At 51.2% G+C, this 16,762-nt stretch overlaps 4 protein-coding genes across 17 annotated transcripts in view; 2 read left to right on the top strand and 2 right to left on the bottom strand.

Annotated features, from left to right (window-relative positions):
* Positions 1-1,716, top strand: part of ppp6r2a (protein phosphatase 6, regulatory subunit 2a) — a 29,914-nt gene extending 28,198 nt beyond the window's left edge. For all 13 annotated transcript variants that reach the window (XM_086201333.1, XM_086201331.1, XM_086201336.1 and 10 more), the window contains one exon: positions 309-1,716. In XM_086201333.1, coding sequence (XP_086057459.1) covers positions 309-357 — 49 coding nt within the window. In that variant the 3' untranslated portion in view covers positions 358-1,716. The remainder of the gene's footprint in view (positions 1-308) is intronic.
* On the bottom strand, positions 241-5,822 carry cdnf (cerebral dopamine neurotrophic factor). Of its 2 annotated transcripts, XR_015112386.1 has the most exons (5): positions 4,964-5,822; positions 4,587-4,714; positions 4,056-4,197; positions 3,740-3,990; positions 241-3,132 (listed from the first exon to the last, which is right to left on the bottom strand). XR_015112386.1 is itself a non-coding variant. In XM_086201344.1 (4 exons), exons 1-4 carry the CDS (start codon positions 5,034-5,036, stop codon positions 3,818-3,820), a joined length of 516 nt encoding a protein of 171 aa, XP_086057470.1. In that variant the 5' UTR covers positions 5,037-5,821; the 3' UTR covers positions 241-3,817. The 2 variants fall into 2 exon arrangements, 1 of the variants encoding a protein (XP_086057470.1); XM_086201344.1 differs by having other exon boundaries at positions 241-3,990; positions 4,964-5,821.
* hspa14 (heat shock protein family A (Hsp70) member 14) lies at positions 4,247-12,126 on the top strand. The gene is made up of 14 exons (XM_086201343.1): positions 4,247-5,507; positions 6,962-7,042; positions 7,178-7,260; positions 7,427-7,475; positions 7,589-7,694; positions 7,856-7,946; positions 8,034-8,138; positions 8,725-8,886; positions 9,430-9,585; positions 9,709-9,811; positions 9,891-10,103; positions 10,178-10,342; positions 10,892-10,959; positions 11,040-12,126. Exons 1-14 carry the CDS (start codon positions 5,451-5,453, stop codon positions 11,116-11,118), a joined length of 1,518 nt encoding a protein of 505 aa, XP_086057469.1. The 5' UTR covers positions 4,247-5,450; the 3' UTR covers positions 11,119-12,126.
* A 716-nt stretch (positions 12,127-12,842) lies between these two features.
* Positions 12,843-15,503, bottom strand: prl2 (prolactin 2). Its single transcript, XM_086202399.1, has 5 exons — positions 15,402-15,503; positions 15,101-15,285; positions 14,351-14,458; positions 13,993-14,172; positions 12,843-13,328 (listed from the first exon to the last, which is right to left on the bottom strand). Exons 1-5 carry the CDS (start codon positions 15,421-15,423, stop codon positions 13,134-13,136), a joined length of 690 nt encoding a protein of 229 aa, XP_086058525.1. The 5' UTR covers positions 15,424-15,503; the 3' UTR covers positions 12,843-13,133.
* Positions 15,504-16,762: the final 1,259 nt, after the last annotated feature.

The raw sequence follows: 16,762 nt of genomic DNA, 5'->3' as shown, positions 1-16,762 counted from the left end.
AAGAATCCAGATGTCTGCAGGTGTCGCTGCCGTGAGACGGTGCTGTCAGTGCACCGTGAGGACCTGGGGCAGCCTGCTGGTCTTGTTGGGGACCACGGAACGACGAGCAGCTCCTCTTTCACCTAAGAGAGGGAATCATGGAATGCGTCTAAGAACATGAAACCAACAGTTGTAATTTCCAGTCCACCGTCCAGATCGAATGGCGGCGTGGAGCTGGCAGTTTTCAGCTGTCCCCTAGGAACACAGCTGTGTTCATGTGCTGCAGCTGTGGCTCCGCCTCTAAGGTTGTGTGTTTGTCATCCTAACAGAGAGGAAACGCCAGCGCCACAGGAAGTGTCCGTCAATGGGCCAGTCTGAGTGGAAGCGGGCGGCCATGATGCCGCGGACTGTCAGCCTCCTCCAGAGTGACTCCCTTCAAATAACCTCAGTGCAACGACGGTGTTTGAATCACTCTGCCATGTTATTGGACCCAGACACTGCCAATCAATACCAGTAATGAGGCGGCGGAACATGTATAAAATATATATATACAAGAAACAACCAACAGACAGGACGGAGTGGAAAGGAACCATCTTCAACGCCTTTTTTCCGATGTTGCACATAATTGCGTGCAGTTTTAATGTAGCAGTGATCTTTGAAACGACAGAATCCAAGGGTTAACATCGTCATCCTTATTTTTTTATGTCCTGAAAGATTTCCTTCCTACTTGTTGAAAGCTGTCGGAGCCCAAATGTTAGGGATTTTACAATGTCTCCCCTGAACGGATAGCACAGGCAAAACTTTTAACGATGCCTCAACAATAAATACCTTTTTCTGGAAAGCATTTCTCTCTCCAGGCTTCAGAAAGCACTTATGCAGCCATTTCCTGTACATGATAGCACAATGTTGGTGTCGTGCGGCGGCCCTGCTGGCCGGCCGTGTCTGTTCTCTCACATCTAGGGTTTCTCCACGACTTCGTTTTCTGTTGGTTCGGTTGCTGTTAAAGACGCATCTCTTGTCGTGCATCACCAGGTTTGTGATTGTGTGGAGGAGGAGTGGACAGAGCTCTGATAGTATTACTGTCTTTTGCTGGTGCAATAATGTCAATTAGCCGTTTTATTTAAAATGAAATTCAACATATTTTAAAGAGAATCAGTCTTAGCGTTAGAGGCTCATTGGTGTAGTTTTGGTGACACAAATTTGGATATAATCTCAATTTGAGGTTTCTGATTTTTAAATCTGATTTTTTTTTTACTTTCTAGTGCATGTATAACGGGTTCTCTGTTGACCTAGCTAGTGAGCTAAGACCTTCTGATTGTATTGACCTTTCAGTTCTTACTGCTATCCCCCTTAAATCAACCAAACGTTATCTACCTATATTCAAATATTATCTACATTTAAAGTAACTTTACACGCAATTTTGAGATTACTATTGTTGTCTGTTCCTTTGTTTTTCTCTCTCTCCACCAAGCACTTACTCACAGGGCAGGAGTGGCATCTGGTTAGAGTGACGCTGTATTTTGTTTTAGTTCATCATTTTTGTTCTTTTTAAGTTAAATTTAATTTTAACTGAGCTGCAGGGTTAGGAAGAGGGCAGGTCTGAGTTCAGCAGGGCTCAGTTCAGCAGGGCTCCAGGCCTCTTGTGGTGTACTTCAATCATTTGACAGCGATCAGAATCTACGAACATTGTTAAAAACAAGTGAAATTAAAAGTGTCTGGTTGACCACATTGATAACAAACGCTTGCTTGTGCCGGTCTGGTTGTTTCTCCACCTCTGCCAGGACCCAGCAGTGCTGGAGTGAAGCTGCTGACTGATCAGGTCCACCAGCACGTCGAGCTGCTGCTGGTGCACCGGTGTCGTGACTCGTGTTCTCCATGAGGTGGAACGTGAGGTTCCTGTCCTCAGCTTCTCCGACGTCTTTGGTGCAGCGTTCCTTTTATGAACTTGTTCAACCTCCGTTTTAGTTGGAACCGTGATAACAAATATTTCAAAGTTCATCACCACTCTGTAAAAATGCTGTGTTGGTGAACGGTACGACTCATGAAGACCAAGGCCCACTGGTCCTGGTCCTGAGTCCTCGCGTGGAGGGTCTTGCTGTGACAGTGAAAACTAAGACTGAGGTTCTTAAGTGTGGATGATGGCGTGAGGCCCCAGAGGCCCGCGCGGCTCCTCGTCCCCTCCGCGTCTTTGGGCAAAGCTGATTGATCCTGTCTGATGTGATCATTAGAAACGAGGTGCAGTCACATGGCGCTCACCTGGAGCCTCCAACTCTCAGTCTGGACCTTCAAGTTCCAATTCAGCTGCATCTCCACGTGATGAAGGAATCCCTCAACACCCACTTGGGCTCTAACACTCAAAGGTTAAAGGTCAAGGGCACTTGGGCATCACAAACAGGTGTTTGAACGATTCTGGAATTTTAGCCATTCTAAAGTTTCATTCAAGAGGCCCCGCCGTCCCGCGTGCCTGGATGAAGACGGAGGAGGAGCGACCGCACTGAGCTTTGCTCCACGACTGAGTCACAACATTTGGACCTCGCTGGCACCGGTTCAGCTGAGGCCTCTGTGTGGAGGTTTTGGGTCACAGTTTCAGTTCTGTGTGTTTTGTAGACAGGAAAAATCTAAATGACAGCAAACGGACGTGGAGCAGAAGGATGGCGCTGTGGCTCCTGGTTGCCACGGCGCCGCTGCTCCTTCCTCAGGTCACGCTATAACATTCCGGATTAAACTGAGTAATGGCCTCCGAGTGCAACGTCACTCTTTGCCGTGAAAATGAACTTAAACCCTCCCCAAAATACGTTTCCCCCAAAGGAGCGGCTGACGTCACGGCAGTGATTGGTCAGCCGTGACGAGGCCGGACGTCCCTGCGTCACGCTGAGTTAAGATGAGACGACCTAACTCAAGGAGAGGGGTTCAGCTGTGGTGAAGAAGGCCTCAAAGTCCAGCAGGTGCCAGGACAGCCTCCTACAGTTGAAGGAGTGGCGACATCGGGGCTCCCCCAGTGCAGGGCTCGCCTCTGGAGGACGGCCTGGTGCCAAGAAGCCGCTTCTCTCCGGGAAACATCGGGGGCAGACGGATACTCTGCTGAGGGCACGGGGCTTGACTGCTGGGGCCAGCAGTTTCCCTGATGACTCCCTTCCCGATCGTTTCGGGGATCTGGAGAAAAACGTGTATAGAGAGGAGAGGGTGAGCGCCACCATCGGTCCCGTGTCCTGCCAGCTGTGATGCAATCTGAGACGTTCGTGTGTGGGGGTGCCACTCCCAGCTGAGCCCAAGAGCACAGCCATGACGAAAGAATGGCACCAAAACCTCCGAGGGCAACTTCTCCCGCCACCCTGGACCCGCCGGGCACGACCGAGTCTTTCCCAGCGTGGAGGAGAAGCTCTCCGGAGGGCGGGAGGCTGCCGCCGGTCGGGGTGGATTGCAGGTCTCGAGAAGGAGGATCCACACCGCAAATACTGACTCTTGGCACCAACTGAATGGAACTGCGGGTGAAAGCCCGACCCTTCAGACGCGCCTGTTATTGTAGCGCAATGGAAACGCCTGGCAGAGCCGAAAAGCCCGAAGGAGCGACCTGAACGTCGCCTCCCGAGCTTCAGCTCGTCCACGTCCCCCCGGGTCCCCGCAGCGTCAACACAACCCCATAACTTTGTTTTTTTTAATCTGTGGAATCAAACAGATTGCGGTTCGTGTGCAGAGGAACCGCCAGTTTGGAACTCAACAGTTTGATATCTGACAGCCGTGCATCCCGAGGAGCAGCCACCTCCTCAGCCGGGCTCTGCTCCAGGAGCTCGAGGCTCGCCTGGTGCGATGACGCCCGGGCTGCCGCCGCCTGCCTCCGTCACAGTTCCTCTTGGTGAGCGTGCAGCGGCGCCTTCTCCTGGATGAGGCTGACCAACTCGTGCTTCTCCAGGCAGCCTCGGCATTCTTCTCCCCACAGGGCCAAAATGTTCCTCAGCTCCGCCACTCGCAGCCTCTTGAGCCCGTCGCTGCTCAGGTCCCTCAGCCGAGGTTCTGGAAAGCAGAGCGACGCGATAAATACGGCGAAGTGTGAGGAGAGACGTGCACACGCGCGTTACCGTGTCTGAGCTGGCAGATCTGAGTGTCCCTGCTGCTGAGGCGCTGGCAGATCTTCTCCACTGGGACATGGGAGGCCAGAGGTCGGCACACCGCTGCAGTGACGCGGGTCGCCGCGTCGCTACTCGCTCCGAGGTAGTAACACTGCCGAGGTACACAAACACCTGCATTTATACTGCACAACTACTGCATGTCTCAGAGAGAAAGTCACAGGAATCACAGCAAGAAGAGGTGGAGTCCAGCTGGTCCTGCTTTTGGAGCTGATCTAGTCCTGATTGGTCCGCTGTCCTCACAATGTGTTACCAGATGAACCCGTGAGGCGACACTTGACCCTCCCTGAACCCCTGAGCCCCTCCTCGGTCACCAGAACCAGAACCGAACGCAAGCAGTGCCTGAACTAACGCTGCTGGAAAGTTCCAGGTTCTGCTTCATGGAGGAAACACTCAGGTGGCCGGTGCTGGACCACAGAGACGCTGTTGAGATGAAGGTGTGTGTGTGTGCGTGTGTGTGTGCGCGCGCGCGCGCGCACTCACCAGCCTGGCTTCCTTCCCCTGGGCCACACTGCAGGCCCGGAAGAGTTCCTGCTCCACCAGGCCGGGACTGAGTTCTCTGTGGGTTGACGTCAGAGTGTCGTAAAGTCTGAGGAGGAAACCCACACACACTACACACACACACACACACACACACACACACACACACACACACACCCCACTGCTCAGTTTGAGAACTACTCAGAATCAGAGATTTGTTTCTTTTTCATCGGAGTGTTGGGGTGAGCCTGTCTCCTCCTCAGTCCGGACGGGCTCTTCAGACTTGCTGAAATCATGTAGATAAAGATCGTAGCCCCGCCCATCTACCCGGGGCCTCCGGCGCGGTTGAACACACCGAGCAGACCGGACCGGACTCTCACCTTCACACGGTCCTGGAGCCGAACGAGAAACCGAGACGAAGCTCAGCAGGAGCGCGAGGAAAAGCGGCGACATGGCAGCGGCGGTCGCGCGCTATTATTAGCTCCATGTCCATCAAACTTCAGGCGTGACGTCACAGCCCCTCCAATGTTATTTATTGCCTCACATGTCGACCAGCAGCGGGCTGGACGGGTCGTGCATCAGCAGAGCAGGAACTCGGACGCGCGTCGTCACGTTTCTCCGTCTCAGGCTGAAATTCCTGCAGCAGCGACGCTCCGAGTTGCTCTGAAACACAACGGAGCCTCCACAACCGTTGTTGCCTTGAGTTTTATTTTTACATTTTTTGACAAGTTTAATAAATAAAGTAGTTGAGGTTTGACATCGATTTTATGTGTGCCGCCTCACTTACGTGGTGAAAATTTGTTTTATTCTGAAAACCTCACCGGAAATAGCGTCGGGTCACGTGACCTTCAGCCGAGCGCGACCAGCATGGCGGCGATTGGTGTCCACTTCGGCTACACGTGCGCTTGTGTGGCGATATTCAAGGTGAGTGGGAGGTGTAGCGGCTCCCGAGCCCGCGGCGGCGGCGACACTCACGCGAAGTTAATAAATCAACCGTAACAGCGGCGGAACTTCCGCTGCTAGCAAGCTACAGGCTAGCAGCTGACGTCACGAGCCGGTCACGCTGGAAGTTGTGGAAATTATGTCGGTTTAGAGTCTTGTTTTTTCCCTGCACATCAACGACAAACGCGCCAACATGAACGGTTGAAGATCGGTGAGATCGCGCGTAGCAGCAACGGCGATGACAGCGGACGCGCATCCAGCAGCCCGGTCCTCCGGTGCTGCCGGAGCCGTCGCAGAGTGACGTAGAAAAATAAAGGAAGTTGTTTCAACAGTGACTGTGAAATGAGTGGAACTCAGAAAAGATTTCTCATGGTAAATGATTTCTGGATGAAATTATCAGCTGATCGGAATCGAAACGTATCCTCACGCTACATGTGACTTTTATTCTTTTTAGCCAAAAGTCAAATATTAGATTTCCTATTCCAGGCAGGAAGTTAAACCTGGTGGAGGCGGGATGATTGACAGGCTTTGTCTCCCGTCTGTAAGTCTAAGTTGAGGGCTAAACAGACCGTTCCAGTGCAAGAACACATTGTCATGAAGACATTCCAAGGTTCTCCTCTAGAACCTCAGCACTGTCCTTATTCCAGTCCTAATAACAGTGATTGGGTGATGAGCCAGGAGGACACGTTCCTCACGGGCACCACCAACAGAAGAGTAATGAAGGTGTGGTGCTGCTGGGGTGGGGCAGCGCCGGCCAGTGCGGACGGGACCTGGCTCTGGTTCTGGTGCCAGTGTTCCCTGTGAGGAGCCCTGGGGTGACTCAGCAGACGCCGTGGTGCTGCTCCTCAGATCAGCTGACTCCCTCTCACCTGGGTGGCAGCGAGTCATCGTTTGCCTGCAGAGGAAGAAGCTGCTCCGCACGCCATGCGCCCGAGGGCGGGTTCCTGACGTCGCCTCCGTCTGGTCCAGCAAGGTCAGACTGAGAGGGTCAGAGGTCAAACGCTTCCCACACATCCTCTAAACTGTATCAACCGATGAGGCAAACTGCGTTTGGAACTTTGGATGTAGAATCTGAAGAATGTTCTCTGTGTACATGAATTTTCGAGGTGGAACAGAGGAATCAGAACGATGGTGCTGATGCACTGTGATGGGGGCCGTGAACTCGCCGCAGCGGAGCTGAAGCCCCGCCAGCTGCCGAGCACACAGACCAGATAAATCTTTCTGTCCCGGTTCCGTTCATGTTTGATACAAAATTCTGCTCCTGATGGAACTTCAACTTGAGTGAAGAGGCCTTGTGGCCTCAGCAGCTCAGAACCAGAACCGGAGCAGCTGGACCGCGGCAGGTGACAGCCGCCAGCTTCAGCTGCGATCCGAAGGTCTACATTCATATACACAGGAAGGAGCAAGTCACGTGACTCTTGTGTGTGTTTGATCAGGACGGACGAGCTGATGTGGTCGCTAACGACGCAGGAGACCGTGTGACTCCGGCTGTGGTGGCGTACAGAGACAGCGAGCAGGTACGTGCTGACACGTGTGCTGTGGTCGTGTCCGGTATCTCTTACGCAGCAGTAGTAGAGCGGCTTTAACTCTTGACTTGTAGCTCCTCCCATTTGTCAGTCAGCTGATCCGCTGACATTTCTTGTCTTCATCAGATTGTGGGCATCGCAGCGAAGCAAGGACGAGTCCGCAACGCCGCCAACACAGTGGTCAAAGTGAAGCAAGTGCTGGGCAGAAGGTGACGTCCTGCTGCTAACGTGTCTGAAAGTGTCCAGCAACACTCAGATCTAGCAGAGCCCCGCCCCCCAAGACGGGTCGATAGCAGCGGCAAGAACCTGCTGGTCTGACTGACGAGGAAATACTGAATGAGTTCATTTTCTCTCCTTCTGTATCTCAACTTGCAGCTTTGATGATTCCGCGACACAAACTCACAAATCAGAGACGAAGTGTCAGGTGAGTTTTCATCTCCAAACCCACAGGTTTGTTGTCTGATGAGGACGCGGGAGGAGGGAGGAGCTTGTTCATCACCGAGGCTCGTTAGTGAGATGAGACCTGCCTGTGTCCAGGTGGTGAACCGAGGAGAGAAGCCCTACTATGAGATCAGTGCAGGGGAGCAGCAGGAGTACGTGGCTCCGGAGGACGTCGCAAAACTCATCCTCCACAAAATGAAAGGTAGCTCGCCCACGCACAGACGCCCACGCACAGACGCCCACGCACAGACGCCCACGCACAGACGCCCACGCACAGACGCCCACGCACAGACGCCCACGCACAGACGCCCACGCACAGAATCATAAATGAACAGCGTGTTGTCGGATCATTTCTCTTCGCAGAAACAGCTCAGTCAGCTCTGGGCTCTGATGTCACGGACGCCGTCATTACTGTGCCTTTTGAGTTTGCACATGCTCAGAAGCGAGCTCTGAGGTTAGACACGAAACCGCCGTCCCAGCTGTTCCAGTTGCTGTGAGACGGGGACATGTGTTCAGGTCTGGTTCTGGTTCTGTTGAGCAGGGATGCTGCTGAGGCTGCAGGCTTCCATGTGCTGAGGCTGATCCATGAACCTGCTGCTGCTCTTCTGGCCTATAACATCGGACAGGACAGTTCTTCTGGGAAGAGGTACACCCCCCCCCCCCAGTCAAACTTGAACTGGTTGCCTTGTGCTGTTGTAAAACCCTCCCCCCACTGCTCCAGGCCTGACCCGGCCTGAGCACACTTACGTCAGCACTGAGTTGGACATGAGAGCCTGACATTTGGTTGGGAATCCCGCAGATCAGGATTTGTTTCAGTCACAGAAGCGGGACAGACTACACTGTACACACACACACACACACACACACACACACACACACGCACTCACTCCCTACCTGAGACAGGAGATTGTCTGCTTGGTTGAACCTCCAGCGAGGGACTGACAGGCCAGCACAAAGAGAGTCTCACACCTTCATTGGGCTGCAGCTTCGCTCGCTGACCTCTGACCTCTGAAAATGTTTTCAGGTCGTCACTGAGTCACGGCACTGGGACAGACACCCCAGAAACGTAAAGCCCAGTTCTAGTAATGTGTGGTTTTCAAACGATTGGAGGAGTGACGGGAGAGCCTGGCTCCTGCAGCTGAGTGTTGGAGCTTGCGTGCGTAGCGTGATGGTCGTAGCAGCTGTTCCACCACGATTTCCTGCCCTCAGGCTGACCTCTGCTCTGTTGACAGCCACGTCCTGGTGTATAAGCTGGGTGGGACGTCTCTGAGTGTGACAGCGCTGCAGGTGAATGGAGGAATGTTCCGGGTTCTTAACACTCACACCGACCACAGCATCGGAGGAGAGAGCTTCACGCAGGCTTTGGCCCAGCACCTCGCCACCGAGTTCAAACGGTAATGACTCAGAGATCTCAGTCACGTTAGACATGTGCAGTCGCCACAGACTCTTCAGTAGACATGACGGAGGTTTGGGCTTTATGACCTCATACCCTGACCCCGATGACCTGACACTTTCCATACATTCACACTGGCCAAACCTGCCGCTTACACCCATGATTCTCCACGGTTGGAACAGCTTACATCAGCAGCCAGCCCTGGGTCACATGACCCTGCAGCAGGAACACGTATCCCAGGTGAACGCAGTGATTTGCAGATGCTTTCTGGTGCCTCAGTGCTGAATTTTCAATCCTCAGAGCCTCGTTCAACCGTCTGAGCTCCAGCAGCGACGCCGGAACTCGGTTCAGTCAAAGGAACGGCCTGAGGCGAAAACGCACCAGAGACAATCTTGATGAGCGCGTACACGTAGCTCGCATCCTCATTCACACCTGCCCACTCACCTCCCAGCCCTCCTCAGGTGTGTGTGTGTGTGTGTGTGTGTGTGTGTGTGTGTGTGTGTGTGTGTGTGTGTGTGTGTGTGTGTGTTTGTTTGTTATGCAGCACCTTTAAACATGACGTGAGCAGCAACGCCCGGGCGATGCTGAAGCTGATGAACGGCGCCGACATGGCCAAACACTCGCTGTCGTCTCTGGGATCCGCCAACTGCTTCGTTGACTCGCTGCACGATGGCATTGACTTTGAATGCAACGTGTCCAGGTGAGCTTTCACGAGTGTTTGCGTCTGCTTCTGCAGCAGTTGGGGGGGGGGGGGGGGATGGGATACTTCTGAGGTTCGATCAGCCCTTGTTGCCATGACAACCTGAGTGTATTGTTCCCTCAGAGCTCGATTTGAGCTGCTTTGCTCCTCCCTCTTCAACAAGAGCATCCAGCCCATCAGACCCCTGCTGGGGGAGGCGGGGCTCACCACCTCCGACATCAACAAGGTACAAGCCCCCTCGGTCATGCGGACCCATCGGCCCGACCGTTCCAGTCCGGCAGCTCTGATAGGTCCGTGTGTTTCAGGTGGTCCTGTGCGGCGGCTCGGCCAGGATCCCTCGTCTCCAGCAGATGATTCGTGAGATGTTTCTGGATGTGGAACTTCTCAGCTCAGCTCCTCCTGATGAGGTCATCGCCGTGGGTGCCGCCCTGGAAGCAGGTTTATTGGTGGGCAGAGATGAGCTGGACCCGGAGGAGTCGGTCACGGTGGAGGTTTCTGCCTCCGATATTCTGGTGAAGGTACGCAGCTCAAACATCCCGGGCGTCACTATCACGCTCAACTAGAATTTAAACGTTAACACGTGGCGTTGCAGGAGCTGGATGAATCTGGAGCGGCGGTGTTCACGGTTCTGCTTCCATCAGGCTCCCCCCTGCCCGCGCGCCGACATCACATCCTGAGTGGGGGAGGCCAGCTGTCCTCCTTGTGTCTGGAGATCTACCAGAGGTTCACTGCCAAGCAGCCAGAACAGTTAGCAAAGGTACCGACCGCTCGGTTTGAGCTCCTGAGACCTACGCCAGTGTTGAGGTGAAACCTAGAAGCCAACAGACGCGGGAGTGGTGGAGGTGATTCCAGTGTTGGGGGGGGGAATATTCCAGATGAGGATGCATTGGCGTGAAGGTTCAGTTGTCAGTGACCCCGATGTCGGCTGCTGCGCTCGTCGTATTTCTGACTGTTGGTATGAAGCGTGAGGACGTGCTGCTTTAGCTGGTGTCTAAGCGTCTGACTCAACCTGTCATTCTCCTGCACAAGTCAAAAATTGTTTGTATTCCTGTAAACACTCCTGACCATCGTGGGCGGGGCTAAACCCGTGATGTGTGTTTGTGTGTGTGTGTGTGTGTGTGTGTGAAACGATGAAACGACCCCTCAGATCAGCCTTGGTTCATGATGCTAACCTTCATGACTTGGGTCCTTCTCAGCGTGAGGGCTGCTGCCATGTGTTTGAGCGTTAACCAGGATCGTCTCGCGTGCTCAGAAGGGAGCAAGTTGAAGAATTTGACTGAAATTAGAAATTAATCTCAATCTCCAGATTGTCCTGCGAGACCTGCCACCTCAAGAGGAGAAGCATGACATCGACACTGTTGTCACCATGAAGAGGTATCCGTGACCTTTGACCTTGGCCCCATCAGCAGCTGGATGTGCCTGCTGGTCCCTAACATGGCTTTTATGTGTTTCAGAGACGGTTCCGTCCATGTTTCCTGTGTAGAGCAGATCACCGGGAGGTCAGAGGTCATCACCATAGCAGCTGCATCATGAAACCACTCAGTGTAATATTGTTTTTTCTAATTGTGTCTCAATAAACTTCATCAAATGCCATGTGAAATACATGGAACTCAAGTTCTCTCGTAGCTTTGTTGTAGTAGTAGTAGTAGTAGTAGTAGTAGTAGTAGTGTTTCACCTCACAGTTCACATGGACAGCAGATTTGCCCTGAACCTCCACAGCATAGATGATAGGATGAGAATAAAACCTGAAGCTGAAACAATGAGCTAATCTTACACACACACACTCACACACACTCACACACACACTCAGGTAATGGAATATTTGCCTGCCTGTTAATGAAACACTTTCTGTTTCAAATGTGAACTTGTGAAAGCCATCTGAAGCCCCTCAGAGGGAGAAGCTGACTGAAGTCTTCACCACCACCAGTGAGGTCATGTGATTGGTTTGGTGTGTCTGATTGGTTACAGAGATCCTCTGCATGTGAATCCTTGAAGTTGTGAATGCGGGCAAAAGTTGACTTTTGAAGTTGTATTAATTTTTAGGAACTATCTTCTTTCTGACCTCAAAGGAGTCAAATCAGGAATGTCTGGTAATGTTATTGAAAATCTACAAATGTAATGTTTTTGTCATCTATTTATGTTGTGTTTTCCTACCTATTGACACATGATCACACTGTCAAAGTCTGTGTCAGTGCAGTGTGCACATCCATGTGAACATAGAAGATCCTAATGGGTGACAATCTTCCTCTTCAACACTTCATGATACGACTACGAGAATGAGGAGTATTTTGGCTTCACGTCAGTGAACATGCCAACAGTTTAGTGCCTTTTTAAAAGCACACCCACCTTAAAGAAAGTCTCTCTATTGTTTATCTCTCTCCAAATCCAGGCTAGTTAGCTTAGCCCAATGGCTGGTAGTGGGTGGGAAGTGTTAGCATCAGCTATCTCAGGTCCAGGATGCTGGCTAGCATAGCACAATGGCTGGTGGTGGGTGGGAAGTGTTAGTATAAGCTAGCTCAGGTCCAGGCTAGTTAGCTTAGCCCAATGACTGGTAATGGGTGGAAAATGTTAGCATCAGCTAGCCCAGGTCCAGGCTAGTTAGCTTAGCCCAATGACTGGTAGTGGGTGGGAAGTGTTAGCATCAGCTAGCTCAGGTCCAGGCTAGTTAGCTTAGCCCAATGACTGGTAGTGGGTGGGAAGTGTTAGCATCAGCTAGCTCAGGTCCAGGCTAGTTAGCTTAGCCCAATGGCTGGTAGTGGGAGGGAAGTGTTAGCATCAGCTAGCTCAGGTCCAGGATGCTGGTGTGTCCAGCAGGAATCCGCCTCCTCCTCCTCATCAGCAGTAGCAGCAGTCGCTCTTCTAGTCCTCAACAAACCTTTGGTTCTGTTGACCCAAGTTCCAGTGGAGCTTTGGAGGTGCTGCGTCAAATCACTGCGCCCAGTCAGGAAAGTAGTTCCGGCTACGTGTCTGATTCTACCACTACAACGTCTCCTCATGTTAAACTGGTGTTCATCACCAAGGTTACACACAACCCTCCTGATATTAATGCAGGCAGAGACGGAGCTACGCTAACACTTCCCACCCACTACCAGTCATTGTGCTAAGCTAACTAGCCTGAGTCTCTTGTTGTCTGACTATGGAGACATTAAGAGAGTTTCCTTTAAAGTTTGTGACTTTTTTAAAGACAAACTTGTAAACCTTGTAGAAGCAGAGCATCATGGGTAATAAGGAAGGACAGAACAGTGCATCCATGTTTCTTCAAAGGTTTTATATGGTATTGCTGTATTGACATTTGATATGAATCTGTTGTTACATGTACACTCATCCATCCTGAACACAGGTTGACTCATCTGCATGCATCATTGTCCACACTGACTCATGTCAGGTGTCAAGGTTGCCCGAGTCTTTGGGGTTCGGGAGTGAACATTCCATACCCTGCAGAGAGAAAGCACAACCAAAACTACAGCCGCGTAGCTCAAACTGAGGCATTTCCTTTCCATCCCCTCGAGATCTCCAGAAGTTAAACAGCCGCGGTTGGTTTCCAGCATTTAGCATCCATGCTCAGGAACAATGCGACACTTGAGGATCTTCAGGTAGTTCTGCACCTTGTTGGAGTCTCGGCGGAAGCAGTAGAGGAGGTCGTAGTCCTTCATCAGGCGCCACTCGGCAGCGTCCGACGGCAGGAAGTCCTCCAGAGAAGACAGGCCGCTGACAGAGTTACTGATGATTCCCAGCTTCTGCATCTGAGAGAACACACTCATCAGTTGTGTTCACACACTTCCTGAATAGAAATACACATCAGCTGTTCATCACCCAACACTAGCTTCCATGTGACGTCCCTGTCTGATGGTGTTAATGGCACCACTGTTTGACTGGAACCTTCTCTGGTTCATCCAGTTCGCTTCATGTTCTGTCTTGTTCTGTCACTGGTGATTATTGCTGTTTGACGTTCTGCATGAAACAAAAGAACACCATTGCTGGTCAAGAGTCCCCACTGAGGGCCCAGTGTTCCGCCCAGACGGGGGTTGAGTGTTCTCTATCTGAACATTTGGTCGTCTGGTATTTGTAGTGTTAGCTTATGCAACAGGAGTCGTCGTATTCCTGGAAGCTGCATGACGCAGCCGCTGAGAGCACAGAGGAGTAACAGAGTCGAGTGAAGACTGGACACTTCCTGTCGCAAGACTGCATTTTATACTGACAGTTGCTCCTGGTTTGTTTTGAAAAATCTTTTTTTTTCTCTACTATTTTGAATACTTTTGAGAACATTTCAAATGTGTACTACTATACTTGTACTTCACTAAATAGATTGAATTACTGCTGCTTCAGTGATACATGTGTGTGCTTCTTCCAGCTCTGGCTCAGACCATTGACTACGTTGCGCCCCCGTTGTTCGGGGGGATGGAGTACCTTCTCAGCTACTTTCTCCACTCCTTTACGCAGCTCGCGCACCATGTCGCTCATCTCCAGAGCTTTATTGGAGCTGAGGTTGTTGAAGTCGTGGTGGTGAGCGACGCTCTGGTGGAAGTGCCAGAGCGGATCCCTCCAGGCCACCAGCAGCTTCAGAATCACCTCCGTCAGCTCCTCCCTCTGCACACACACGAGCACCGCATAGAAATGTAAGCTACTGCAATACAGGCGTGTAGTAGTAGTAACTAGTCGTGTACATAGACACGGACAGATAGAAACGCACACACAACCTTGTAACTTCTCAATGTGCAGAGTGCACAGCAATGACAGGAAATGGCTTTGAGAAAGGTTAACTCACCGCCATCCTCTGAGCGTTCTCCTTGCCATTTGGGGTGAGGATTGTGGAGGTGTGACAGTTGCGACCGACCCGGCCAATTTGATTCTTACTGGGCAGGAAGTACTGCTCCTGACCAGACAAACGTGAATGCAAGAGTGAAATGTCAGAGGTCATGTGTATTCTAAATGTCAGGGCTGGACGGATGAATGGAGTAGTAGAAGGAGCTGCTTTTACATGTGACCACCTGGCCAGTTTACTACTGCAAAGTCATGCCAAGCATATTTGTCTCATGTCTACTCTCAAAGATTAAAGATGGAAACAAAGGAAGCAGCGTCTGAGTCAGTCTGGTGTGTTTGATTGTAATTTCATCTGTAAGATTTCTACAATTAATCTAATCACAACTTTAAAGTAAACAAGGGCAAAACAGAACATATACACTCTTCTTAATTTCTTCCAAAATGTGTTATTTATTCTTTAAATTTTCTTATCATTTTTGCTCATTTTCTTGCTATGTTCTTATAACTTTTTATTCATTTTTGGCTGATTGACTAATTTCTCCCTCTTTTCATGTTTAAAGGATCTTATTTATTATGATTGTAACAAGAAATGTGATCATGCAGCAAAAATATTTGGCATTGATGTACAAGGAATATACAGACTCCTGCATATCACAGCTGCTGTTACGAGCATCAAGCAGGACAGTTTGAAGGGTTACTCAGTCCTAATAAAACACTTAGCATCACACGGTACTCATTTAGAGTCGGGACTTACGAACTCGGAGTGCAGGTCGTTTGAAATGCTGTGCATCCTGGCTGAGTGCTGGATGACTCGGTCAAACAAGTTGGCCAGGGAGAGAACGTGGCACCCAGCCTGGCCGTTGGTGCAGATGGGGGCTGCAGCCACGCCGGTCAGCCTGCTGCACGCCAGGCTCAGGAACAGCACCCACGCCAGAGACACTGGGAGACAGCAGAAGATGATGTGCACATGAAGAAGTTCCTACCTGTTCAGAGGAATCCTGAACCAGAGGGACAGCATCATGATGGACAACAGCAACGTTCTTTTGCTGTCGTACCTGATCTGATGTTTCCAGGCATCCTGCACGCCGAGAACAAGCTTCAGTCTCCCAGCTGAGGCAGCTGAAGCTTTTATATTCAAAGGGGCTGCAGTTTGATCTGAGGGTCCCTCACAGACCCCCACTCTCTCTCACTTTAATATCCCAGGGAGGGAGGGAGGGAGGGAGGGACAAGCACAATGATGCTCTGACTCACAGCTCCCTAAGTGGACATGAACCTGTGGACTCGATACAAATAATTCAATTCTCAATGACCATCACCAGTCTCACTGACCTTGACCTTTGACCTCAGATGACCAAAATCATTTCATTTCAACTTAAGATTCTTTCACTGCATCTGAGGGCGTGGCCTCAAAAGCCCTGTGTGTGACAGAAGAACGCTGAAGTACAGCTCGTCCAGATTAAATTAGATCAAACTCTCCGTACTGGCCTGGAAATCCTCAGACTTCTCAGCTTTCCTCTAATTTGTCACACACGCACACACACATGCATGTACACACGCACACACACATGCACACACGTTATCTTGTAATCTTTCTGATGTGTCTGTGTGTTTGTGTGACTGAGAGTCTGAATGAAGTCACCTAAGGTGGTCTACGTGGGCAGTGACATCATCAACCCAGGACGTCATCCCAGCAACCATCTGGCCAACACATCCTGATTGTTTAGGTAACTATATGCCATGGACCCCCCCCCCCCCCGGGGTCGAGGTGCGATGCAGAATCAAAGGCCATTGGCAGAGATGAGAACATAGTTGAGTGACCTTTTTATCAGCTGAGAATGACATCATAGTTGAGTAACGTCAGAGCAAGTTTGATATGGTCAGGCTGTCGTAGCCTGCGTTGGTCCCTGCACTGACTCACGGTCACATGAGTCGATCATCCACTGAAGAGCAGAAACAACCCAAAGGAACTTGAGTCCACTGGGGCGTGTGTGGAGCTTCGAGGACCATCAGACGGTGGCAGCGGTCGCTAACGAGCTAAAAGATGCTCGTCACTGCTGAACGTCTGACAGAACTGGACTTGATGATATCGGCGCTCAGTGTCTGTGCACACTCCATTTCCTAATTTCTAAAAATGGTCTCAAACCCAGTCTTCGGGGTACCAAACGTGCTCACGGATCGCAACACCAAAGAACCAGGCTGGTTGGCATGGTAACAAGCATCAGCGGCAGCATAGAGTACCACCGATAACTAGAACTTCCAGCTGTGACCGGGCCGGCCCGGTTCCCCCCCTCCAGCAGGCCAGCTGAAGTTTAGAAGATGAAAAAGTAATTTGGTTGTAATTCTGAGAGTGAATTCTGGCGTTACGGACAGAAACATCGTGTTTGGTGCAGTCACAGTGACCTTTGACCTTTACCAG

Source organism: Aulostomus chinensis, chromosome 4, assembly GCF_037954235.1.
Source record: "Aulostomus chinensis isolate RoL2024-O1b breed Wild chromosome 4, RoL_Achi_v1.0, whole genome shotgun sequence".
NCBI classification, from domain to species: domain Eukaryota; kingdom Metazoa; phylum Chordata; class Actinopteri; order Syngnathiformes; family Aulostomidae; genus Aulostomus; species Aulostomus chinensis.
The sequence above is the reverse complement of the archived record's forward strand: the minus strand, read 5'-3'. Positions and strand labels throughout refer to the sequence as shown.

Excerpts from the sequence above, each read along its gene's own strand:
- cdnf (XM_086201344.1), bottom strand. The coding sequence starts at position 5,036 with ATGTCGCCGCTTTTCCTCGCGCTCCTGCTGAGCTTCGTCTCGGTTTCT. Across the intron at positions 4,715-4,963 it reads GGCTCCAGGACCGTGTGAAG|TGTGTGTGGGTTTCCTCCTC; the intron begins GTGAGAGTCCGG and ends GTGTGTGTGTAG. Across the intron at positions 3,991-4,055 it reads GATCTGCCAGCTCAGACACG|AACCTCGGCTGAGGGACCTG; the intron begins GTAACGCGCGTG and ends TCTGCTTTCCAG.
- hspa14 (XM_086201343.1), top strand. The coding sequence starts at position 5,451 with ATGGCGGCGATTGGTGTCCACTTCGGCTACACGTGCGCTTGTGTGGCG. Across the intron at positions 7,261-7,426 it reads AAGCAAGTGCTGGGCAGAAG|CTTTGATGATTCCGCGACAC; the intron begins GTGACGTCCTGC and ends CTCAACTTGCAG. Across the intron at positions 10,104-10,177 it reads CCTCCGATATTCTGGTGAAG|GAGCTGGATGAATCTGGAGC; the intron begins GTACGCAGCTCA and ends GTGGCGTTGCAG.
- prl2 (XM_086202399.1), bottom strand. The coding sequence starts at position 15,423 with ATGCCTGGAAACATCAGATCAG. Across the intron at positions 15,286-15,401 it reads GCCTGGAAACATCAGATCAG|TGTCTCTGGCGTGGGTGCTG; the intron begins GTACGACAGCAA and ends GCTGTCTCCCAG. Across the intron at positions 14,459-15,100 it reads ACGACCTGCACTCCGAGTTC|GAGCAGTACTTCCTGCCCAG; the intron begins GTAAGTCCCGAC and ends TTGTCTGGTCAG.